Below are 10,897 nucleotides of genomic sequence, written 5' to 3'. Positions count from 1 at the left end.
ATTGATTTTGATAAGACCTGTGGATGTCAAGGGTAAAACTTAAGGGCATATAACAAAGGATGTAAAGGACAAAGCAAAGGAAAATGATGATAAAGAACTTAACGAAATTTTGGTAGGCATAACTGTGCTCACTTAAAAGGCTGGATGGATGAGGAGGGAACGACAGTAAATTGTGGCTGTACAATGTAGGGGTGGGTGAAGAAAATGCACACAAGTCAAAAAGGATAAAAAGGCAAAGCAAAGAAAATGGCAACTATATTATCAGTTATTGTAGCTTTTAATGTGGTAACTTTGTCTGATTTTAACCCAGAGAAACTTGCACAATTGTCTTATTCAAACCCTTTGAAGCCTGATTCCTCTCAGCACTCCTTTGAGGGGAAGCGCCAAAGAGCTGCCACTGCTGCCGTTTTCCCACCCAGGTTTTCAAAAGATCAAAAGTGGCGCCGTGGCAGAGGGAGTAGAGGAGGGGGTTGATGCTTCTTTTAGGTTCTCCCAAGAATGACTAACCTCTTGCCTTTTGCTAATCTTAGACAAGAGGTTGGTTCCTTTTTTTGATATGAGTTAAAGTACAGTACTTCATTGACCCGTGAATAAGTCAACCCAGGGTTTTTGGGTCAATTTATTGACTAAAATTTCTAAACCTATACATAAGTATATACAGTATCCATCTTCATGGGGATGAAACTTCTAAAAGTAACACTGGAATTGTCCTTAAATGGTCAAATATTTCTACAGAAAAACAGAATGGAAATCAGAAACTTAATTGGATGTTTTGTTGTTATTTAAAATAATGCTCTCAACAGCATAGTCCAAGAGTGGGGAATGCCCATGAGACCAAGACCAACACACACACTCCAGTAGGGGTAGGAGCAGGAGCTGCATTTCTTTTTAAGAACCAAACATGTGCAGAAAGTATCTTGTTTTAAAACACCACTGCACTTCCAGAAAGCTTCCAGGTACATGATTGTGCTTTAAAACAAGGTATATGCTCCCTGCATGCCTTGTTCAGAAAGAAAGCTGTGGCTTTTTTTTTTCTTCCACAGTACCCCCAAATTCTGGCAGCAATTTTGGCAGTATGGGGCAGTGGGGCTGCAAAATCAGGTGGTGGGGGCCACAGATGGCTTAAGTTGCCCATCTTGCTATAGACAATTGCATCTCAAGAATCCTACTCAACAATTTGACAACTGTGCAGGGTAGCCCAGATAATCTAAATATGGTCCATATCCAATAGTGAGAAAATTAATTCACTTGTTCAGATTATGAATACAGAAAACCAAAAACACTCTCCAGAGCATCTTTTGGACACTGTGCTCACATTGTAGTCTCATCATGGATTCCTTCAGCACAAACACCTCTGGGCAGCTGTATGCCATTCACCTTTGTAGGCTCAGTCACAAACTCATCCACGTGCACCTTTTATGGTATGGAACAAGTTCTCCCCTTTCTATGTAAAATCACATTTTCTACACCAAGTGTGGAAGTGGCCCTCCCCAATGTTTTTTCACATTTCACATCAGTCTTTGCTACCCAAACCAACCATGTGAGCTGCAGTCCTGAAACATCTGGAAGGCCATAGCTGCCTGCTGCTGCCCTACATGCATGGTCATTCTTCAGAGAATACAGGGATGGATAGGGGGAGAACAGCACCTTGTTATTAGCCTCTGATCTAAGGCCAGAAAGAAAAAGCAGGGATCCAGTTTTCCCTTGTGAGGTACATATTGCTGCAAATAAATTCATACCCACAATGCAGTGCAAATTACTGCAGTTCGTTAAGATAATAAGTTCAAGCTTTTCAAACAGAGCCGAGACAAAAAAAATCTTTTATGCGTGACTCATATTGCAATCCCCTGCACTTTCTTCTAAAAGGTAGAATGCATCAAATCGACTTCAAGTACTTTGCTGCCCCAAAGTAAGCCACAGGTACAAGCACAGTTTCAGCCACACTCTTAAATCTGTTGTTAACAGTCCAATAGCAAGGGATTCAACGAACTGATTATTTTAAATCAGAATAAACGTTTCCACGGACTGCCAAATGACAACACAATAGACATGAACAGACAATCTGGCCCACAACCTTTTGCAAAATCCTTCAGTTGTTAAGTACTTCCATTTCAACACAGAATGTTGGAATGGCATTCTATTTAATTCTTTGCAAGTGTTACTGAAGCCAATAATACAATCGACTTTTACATTTGTGTTACTTCTCATAGGAAAACGAATAAGTAAAAAGTACAGCTTGCTCAGGTTATATATATATATATATATATATATATATATATATATATATATATAATCAATGGATGCAAGAGAATCTTGTAACTTTGTTGCACTGTTTGACCAAACTGAAGGGGTAGAGACATTTTGTCATCTGGAAAGGAGAGGAAGATGAACAGATGAACAATATATGACCTCATTCATATAAAGGATCAGCGGCATAAGACTGACTCTTACTGGCAAACGTTTGTGGAATAAATACTGTTAGGTGGACAATGCTTACTGAGAAAAATTTCTGGACCACACTAAATGGGCACTCAGCAATGTCCACACATTTTTTTAAAAAAGTGCAAATGTTTCTTTCAGAGGAAGTTGCTCTTTTTATCTACCAAGTGCTAGTAAACAATAATCTCTTTCTTTTTTAAAAGAAACAGAACAAAATGGTATATTCCTCACAGGATTGCCAAAGAAGAACCTTTCAAGACCAGCTGCATCATTCCAAGTTAGCCCCACAATAGCAGCAAACAGACATTTTATTACATAGTAAGAAATAAGTCCAAATTCCTCTTCCAGGTATAGTTTGAACCAAAGAACCTGAGTATCAGCAGTGCTCAAATGAGCCTTAGGATACTCTCCCATTCAATGCTGTTGCAGTGTCCAATCCTATTGAGAATATAATACTTCAAATACAGTCACTATCTGCATCCTCTTGAGCTTGCACATGATGTTGAGCCATCTGAAAAGCAAGAGAAAAAATATTGTATTTTTTTACCTCGATCTTCCACCTTGAGAAGACGATAGCATTCTACCCATCCTACTAAATAGCCTAAAAAACTGAGACATTCATCCAATAGCCAGGAAAGGTACAGATTGCTACTAAATGATAAACTCTCCATTACAGCCATACTGAATAACATGCTCCAATAGTCTTATAGGCAGAGATATATAGAACTGTCCAGTGAACTATTCTGTATGACGGACCTTCAAGCTCACTTAGCCACTTTAGTATATCTAGACCTGACTGCTACTAGGACATCTGTTCATGGGGAAATCTGAAAATAAACTTGACTTCCACAAAACAAATAATTTCAGCCAGCCCATATTAAGTTTAGAACTCCCTGAACAATGTCAATACCCAAGTTCTCTTTAAGAGAGGCACATCCCATGCCTAAAGTGTTATGGGTTCAGACTATTAGTCATGCAGAGAAAAATTATATCTTGGAGAATTTTGTATCTGATCTCTTCACAGTTCTGATTCAAACCTGGGTATGTGTAGGGTTCTGTAAAAGCCATGCATGAGAAATAAATGTGTATCTTTAGTGCAAAACACATTGCAGAAATAGCCCAGTTTGAGACCGCTTTAACTGTCTTGGCTCAGTGCTAGGGAATCCTGGGAACTGTAATTTACTGTGGCACCAGAGCTCTCTGACACAGAAGGTTAAATGTCTCAAAAACTAGTTCCCAAAATTGCCTAGCATTGAGCCAGGGCAGTTAAAGTGGTCTCAAACTAGATTATTTCTATAGTGTGTTTTGGATCTTTGTTATGAAGGTACAGTATACCATCATTAATACAACAGGTTAAGTTGCTTACTGTAGGTCAGTTCTTCTCCAGCTCTTTTACGTGACTGGTCACCCCTAAAAAAAGAGAGAGAGAGAGGAAGAGGTTAAAGAAAGTTAGCCTAGTGACAACTGAAGTGTTCAACTAACACTGAAGCCCAGTGTCAACCTAGACATTAAAATAAATGCAGGTGAGATTATTTTTAAAAAACTAATATCCATGTATCACTTGGAGAAAAAAATATCCAAGTGATTCAAGAAAATGTATTTATTAGAAATCAATACAACATGCATAATGCTAAATATTACCTGTAAATATTTAGGGTCAAATCGTTCATTATACATGTGATAGAATGTCATTTCTGTACGACCTGATTTCATTCAAGCCTAGTAATATTTTGAATCACATGGGATGGATATTTAATGTGGTTAGTTCCCTTGCCAGCACCACATTTCCCTGCAACTATATGGCAAAAACAGGTTGAGTCTCTTCTATTTGAAATGCTTGGGACCAGAAGTATTTTGAATTTCAGAGGTTTATTTGATTTTGAATTATCTGTATTTCCACATACATACATAATGAGAGATCTAACAGATGGGACCCAAATATAAACAAAATGCTTTTATGTTTCATATACAATTTATACACATAGCCTGAAGGTAATTTTATATAATATTTTAAATAATTTTATGCATGAAACAAAGTTTGTGTACACTGACCCATCTGAAAACAAAGGTGACACTATCTTGGCCGCCCACAAAAAAAGTTTTGGTTTTTGGAATATTCTCGATTTCAGTTTCAAGGTAAGGGAGACTCAACCTGTAGTGGCACGGCAGGTAGTTACATTGATATCATCATATTCCATACCATATGGTGTCCCCACTTCAAATATTACATGGCATACTGATGCAGAAGTAAGACCCCCCACAAGTCTTGTAAGCTGCTGCCTATAGCAACCTTTTTCCAGTGGCAACTTTTAATTCTGGAGATAATTTTACTGGGATCACAGAATTATGCATATGGTTCCGACTCTTGATTAGGCTTGTGTTGTGCTATCTAGAATGACACATATCAAATGTGTATTTAGTGTATCCCCATTTAGCTGTAAAAGTTTAAGGGCTGGCCCTTGCATGAAGCATAGCAAGCTTTATGCAAGCTTGCTATGCTTCTAGCAGCAAGCTTTGAGATTATGTTAATGAATAGTAAACTGCCAGTGTTCTCAATTATTTTTTTGTACCATGATAGAGAAATCCGTTTGAGACTGATGCTTCAGACACCAGACAGTCTAATGGGGTGATGAGGTTCTCCAGAAAGGTTTTATCTACTGTATATACCCATGTACAAGTCTAGAAATGTTAGTCAAAAAATTATGCCCAAAACCTGAGTGACTTATTCATGGGTGAATGTAAGTTCTGTACTTTAACTCTTATTAAAAAAAGGAACCATTCCCTGGTGAAATTTGTAATTTGTCCTGGAAGCACTGACCCTCCTCTGCTCTCTCATCTGTCTGAGCACAAACAATTATGCTGGCTGGAATTTTATAACTTCTTTGGCATTGTTTTCATTTGCAGCACCAGAGGAGCGCTGTGACACCATGCATAGCATGGAGAGGCACATGGCATCACACCACTATGGGGGTGGTCCTTTTACATGTTTTAGATCCAGTGTTACATGTTCTTAAGTTTTACCCTCAACCTATCTACAGGTCATATCAAAATCCATAATTCTGGCCCCAAAACCTGCCCTCGACTTACAAATGAGGTCGACTTATAGTCGAGTATATAAAGTAAGTATCTTTTCAATCACATTAGTAAGCTACTGAAAGGAATGCTATCAAGAAGACAACTGCTGGTTTCCACTCTATACAGTGCATTAATGGATGGCATTTAAGAGTTAATATTATTTTAATAAAATTACATTTCTTAATTTAAACTATTTTCTACAGTGACCTGTAGTGCGTCATATCAATCGTTTCCCTGGCATTTTGCCAGTGCTAAATCCCAACCTCAAGGCATAATTTATGAAAAATCACTAGAGGAAAGCAATTTTGAATTCCAAATTAGAATGATTCAATTTGATTAATCAGAATTTGAAATTTAAGTAATTAGGTATAATTCCAAATATTGTTATTGTCAAGCAAAAAGCCTTCAGTCATCCTAAAAAACTGGAAGGTTAAAAGCAAGAACTTTTTAAGGTGGATATTGGAAGAGAGAAAAAACTACTTTTCTTGCCAAAAACTGAAATTATATGAATGAAGGCACTGCCAGTAAAGGATAAAGTTTGACAACTGAACACAAACAATTGCAATTTTCATCTGCTTCTCCATCATAACACTCAAAATCAACACCACAATTTGATTTCATATACAAAAAGAGATAATTTCTTTCCCTTTAAAGTAAGTGCCAGAAACTACTGGTCATATCTTCACCATAAAGAAATCCTTTGCCCAAATTTCCTTGTTCAAATATAGAGATAATGCTATGACATTTTAAAATGACCTAGCTTATAGAGTAAACTGTCCTGTTTCAAAGACTCCAAAGAATTTGTGGCACCACGACAAGGGCCATTCCAGACCATCTTATAGACCAAAGGAGTCTATAAGGGAAAAGGCAGAACTATGATGAAAGGCAATTTGTCCATGAGTTGTTTGGCTGTATAAGCCTACCCACCCATCCCCACCCCTATGAAAAAGGGAGAGATACCTGGGAAAAAATATTGCTGACTGTTTCCTACTTTGTTCAAAGTCAATGTAACCCTTTCACCTCTACCTGGGATGTAAAAAATCATTCCAGTACAGTCCTGTTCAACAAGAAATTATTATTAACCCATCTTCACTTCTTAATGCCTTCCAGGGTTATCTTGCAACAGTTTACAGGTAGACTTGATGGATTTCTGGTGTCCAGTGCATAATTAGATGCATATACTGGAAAACTTGTCTCAATTTTTTAAAAGTTAAGGTTATTACCTGGAAAATCCTTCCTGAATAAGCTCTTGTTGAAGTTTCTGGTCTTGAGCAGCATACTCTTCAAGCTCAGATTCTACAGCAGGAGGGAGGATGTTTGGGATAAATTTAGAAAATAAAGCTGGTGCCATCTGAACCCATTCTGGAAAGCAATAGCCAGTGAAACAAAATCAATTTATGTGACTTAAAATATGTTAAGTTTCTCCCCTGTGTGCTTACTCTCTTTCATGCGTACATTTTCTTCTGCTCTTATACACCCGCACCCACTGACTTAAAGCCACTACAGTGCTACCTCGGGTTACGAAATTAATTCGTTCCGCGGCTCCGTTCGTAACCCGAGTAATTTCGCAACCCGAAAAGCCGCTGGAAAGCCGCTAGCCGCGCTTTGCGTTTGAATTTCGCGCCGAAAAAAATTTCGTAACCCGAAAAAAAATCGTATCCCGGAACAGTTTTTTCCAATCTAACTTTTTCGTATCCCGGAAATTTCGTAACGCGATCAATTCGTATCCCGGGGTACCACTGTATATTATATGGAAGGTCTGTGAAAACCTAACAATAAGCTTTGGTATTACAAACATTTATAATACTCATACCTAGCTTTGCTACATACTAAATGGTTTGAGTTAATGAAATATATACATTAAACACACAAGGAAGAAGATGGCCCTGTTCCCAGTGTGTGGATAGGAAAGGTTACCACAAACACGCCAAGTTTGCCACACCACTTAGTACTTGCACTTGACATTATCTATGGATCTAGCTAAAACAGATGGTGTGACTGGACCTCAGCAAACACAGATACCTATCTTCTAGTAGATCCTATTATACAATTATGTTCAAATGATACAGCTGTTAGGTCAGCTGAAAGGAAAGTAGGGATGGGGAAATGTGTGACCTCCAGTTGTCATTGGACTACAACATCCATCAGCCCAGCTGCTGAAGGACAATGAAAGCCATAGTACAGTGGCTCCCAACCTTTGGCCCTCCAGATGTTTTGGACTTCAGCTCCCAAAATTCCTGACCACTGGTCAAGTTGGTTGGGGCTTATGGGATCTGAAGTCCAAAACAAATGGAGGGCCAAAGGTTGAAAACCACTACTGTAGTACAGTAACATGAGCTACACGGTCCACATTTTATCCTACTGTAGCATGCACATAAAGAGTTGCCCAGATTTTGGTTCCACAAGCAAGTATTGAGAAAACAGCAACTGTTTATTGATCTACTGACCATACGAAAGTAGAACAAAACAATCAGTGCCTCCTCCTTTCCAATTTTAATTTGACATGGACCACAAATCCAGATGTTCCTGGATTACAATTCCCATAAACCTTTACAAACAGAGTCAATGGTGAGGAATGACTGGGGCTGCAGTGAAACCATGTTTGGATTTGAATTTACTGTACTGTGCGCCTGCACCATACACAGGCACACTACAAGTCACTTCCTGCTTACGCAGAAGCCGCGAGACAATATAAACAATTGTGCGAGTGCCCGTGGTGCGGGCACTGCACCGCCACCGCATGCATGCGCCTCATTGTTTCCTATGGGGCACGAGCATACACAGATTTTTCCTTACGTGTGTGTGCGGGGGCGGGCGGAACGGATCCCCCGTGTGAGGAGAGGGCCCACTATATTAAAGTTGTCTCAGATAACTAATCAGTTCCTTCAGTTTCCAAAGGAGTACAAAAAATCATAATTTTCTCACAGTTGCATTTAAGACCTTTTTACAAAAAGTATGTTAAGACAAGAAGCATGTTTCAACAAGTATTTTTAAGATGAATGCACTCAAACATCTTTTTTTTGGCAACTTGAAGGAAATAGTAAGTACGAACAATAAGACAAATCTTTAGAGAACCTTCATAGGAGATCTTGAGGAATCATATCCACTTCAAGCATTTTAGTATCATCTATGAAAATGAAGAATGCTACATGAGTCAACCCCCTTCCCACAGTTAAGCTGCTGCTTAACTCCAGGCTAAAAACCTAACTGATACAGGTCCAGACGTGAAAGTCTGTTACATCAGCAACAATCTGATATCAATGAGAAATTTATTATGTGTAAAATTTTACAAAACAAGCAGAAACCTAGTTCCACTGGCATTTCACAGTGCAATGCATTGAAGAAATTCTGATACACAAAGTGTTAGGTTTACACAAATATCTGGCACCATAATAATAACCTGATTGTTCCAAAAATAATAATTTACCTGGCCTAAGCATATACAATCCTTTGACAATATTTGCCATAGTGGAAGGGTTTATCCAGAAAGGTGTGGATTGGGCTTCTAGAAGTAAAGCTGAAATGAGAAGAAACTATTTAAAAATTAATTCTGTGCCAAGACCTGTTTGTATTAAATACTTAAATTCCAATCTCTGAACTTTATATTAATATAAGAAAAAGGAGGAAAAACCCACATTATTACAGTCCACCAAATAGTTTTTCTTGACCTGAAATTACTCAGTGACTTGAAAGATATTTATAGCATTTCCTGTAGGTACAGATATTGTTCTTGCGTGCCTTAAAGTCATTTCCAACTTATGGCAACCCTAAGGCGAACCTATCATGGGGTTTTCTTGGCCAGCCTAAACAAAGTAATTTAAATCTCACTGCTTGGGCATCAGAAATAGTAGTGCTTCTCCCCAATAGTTCAATAATGCTTTTTGAGATATTCACCTCCATGTGAGAAGAAAAAGAGAGATATTTATGGCACTACTGCTGTTGAACTTACTTCAGCATTACATTGACACCATACTATCAGTGTGGTATGAGTACTCACAAAGTTGTGTCCAACATAAGCAATTTCTACTGGCTAGCTTCATGCAGGCAATGGTAAGCTTTTATGACAAACTCTTTGTTGTATGTCCATGAACTAAGTTATGTACAACCAGTAGAAAGAAAAGGGTAAACCCTGATAAGACTATCAGATATCACGAGGGTGGGGGAATTCAGTCTGGCTAAAGTTTGAGAACTTCTCCAGAGGTGCCAAAATGAGAGCTAACTATAATACTCAAGATGATACTCGTGTATAAGTAGAGAAATTTAGGTCAAAAACTTGATCCAAAAAACCTGAGTCGAGTTACACATGGGTCAATAGGTACTTCGTTCCCAGCTAAGTTGCCTCCGCAAGGGACAGCCCGGCTGGGAAGAGTGATCGCCCGACAGCCTCTCCCCAGCTGGGCTGCTTCCTTAAGTCTGACCCTTGACATATCCACGGGTCATATAAAATGCACAATTTTGGCCCCCAAATTTTTTCCACTGGATGGAGAACTGTTTCACAGATATTAAAAATCTGTTTGCTTCAATGCTTCAATAAGTGTGGTAGACATTTAAAAAATATTGTCATTTCTACTTGAAAATCTGAACTTCAAAAAATACATTTAAACTGAAAAACTGTCCTGAATCTCCAAGTACAGCAGTAGTACATACTCTTCCTGAGTTGATAGCAGGTAATGTAGCATCCACAGGAACTTCTTAGAATACAGAGCTGTATGACTCTTGACATATCCACGGGTCATATAAAATGCACAATTTTGGCCCCAAAAGTTGAAATCGACTTACACACAAGGTCGACTTACAGTATATAAGGTAAGACATTTAAATAGTATTTTTAGTGTCTCTTATACTAATGAAAAGAAATAGTTCCAAAGAGAAAATGGGCTTTGTTTAACACCAAGACAGTATCAAATGGCTAGTTTAATAAAGTGGACAACATATATTTCTTTCCTTAGCATGAAAAGAAAACTGAGGAGAAGAAAAAATAAGAGGAAGAGACGCTTTCTACAATTTTTAATTTTTTTAAAAATTCCCTGCAATTCAAAGCCAGAGCAGTAATATCCCAAACATCTGAAACAGTCCTAATATTCACAAGTCAATATATTAAAGTGGCTGACATTTATGTTTTCTTATTTTTCCAAGGTTTTCATTTTCCTTATTTTTCTCCACCTACCACTGGTATACCTGTTGTCAATACAGTATGTAGAAAGATGGGTGGCTGAGATAATGACAGTTTTGCTTTCTGTTGGTTGTACACAAACTTTGTTTCATGCACAAAATTATTTAACATATTATGTATAAAATTACGTTTGGTCTATGTGTATAAACTATATATGAAACATAAATAAATTTCATGTTTAGACTTGAGTCCTATCTCCAAGATGTCTCA

At 38.0% G+C, this 10,897-nt stretch overlaps 1 protein-coding gene across 5 annotated transcripts in view; it reads right to left on the bottom strand.

The window, feature by feature from the left end:
* Nucleotides 1-2,299: 2,299 nt before the first annotated feature.
* CACUL1 (CDK2 associated cullin domain 1) overlaps nucleotides 2,300-10,897 on the bottom strand; it is a 58,860-nt gene continuing 50,262 nt past the window's right edge. For 2 of the 5 annotated variants that reach the window (XM_042458711.1, XM_042458715.1), the window contains 4 exons: nucleotides 8,942-9,031; nucleotides 6,738-6,876; nucleotides 3,806-3,849; nucleotides 2,300-2,950 (listed from right to left, as the gene is read on the bottom strand). In XM_042458711.1, coding sequence (XP_042314645.1) covers nucleotides 2,910-2,950; nucleotides 3,806-3,849; nucleotides 6,738-6,876; nucleotides 8,942-9,031 — 314 coding nt within the window. In that variant the 3' untranslated portion in view covers nucleotides 2,300-2,909. The remainder of the gene's footprint in view (nucleotides 2,951-3,805; nucleotides 3,850-6,737; nucleotides 6,877-8,941; nucleotides 9,032-10,897) is intronic. The other 3 variants (XM_042458714.1, XM_042458716.1, XM_042458713.1) reach the window with 2 other exon arrangements.

Source organism: Sceloporus undulatus, chromosome 3 (assembly GCF_019175285.1).
Source record: "Sceloporus undulatus isolate JIND9_A2432 ecotype Alabama chromosome 3, SceUnd_v1.1, whole genome shotgun sequence".
In the NCBI taxonomy this organism is placed as follows: Eukaryota; Metazoa; Chordata; class Lepidosauria; order Squamata; family Phrynosomatidae; genus Sceloporus; species Sceloporus undulatus.
Note: the sequence above shows the minus strand (reverse complement) of the source record. Positions and strands in the feature narration are given on the sequence as shown.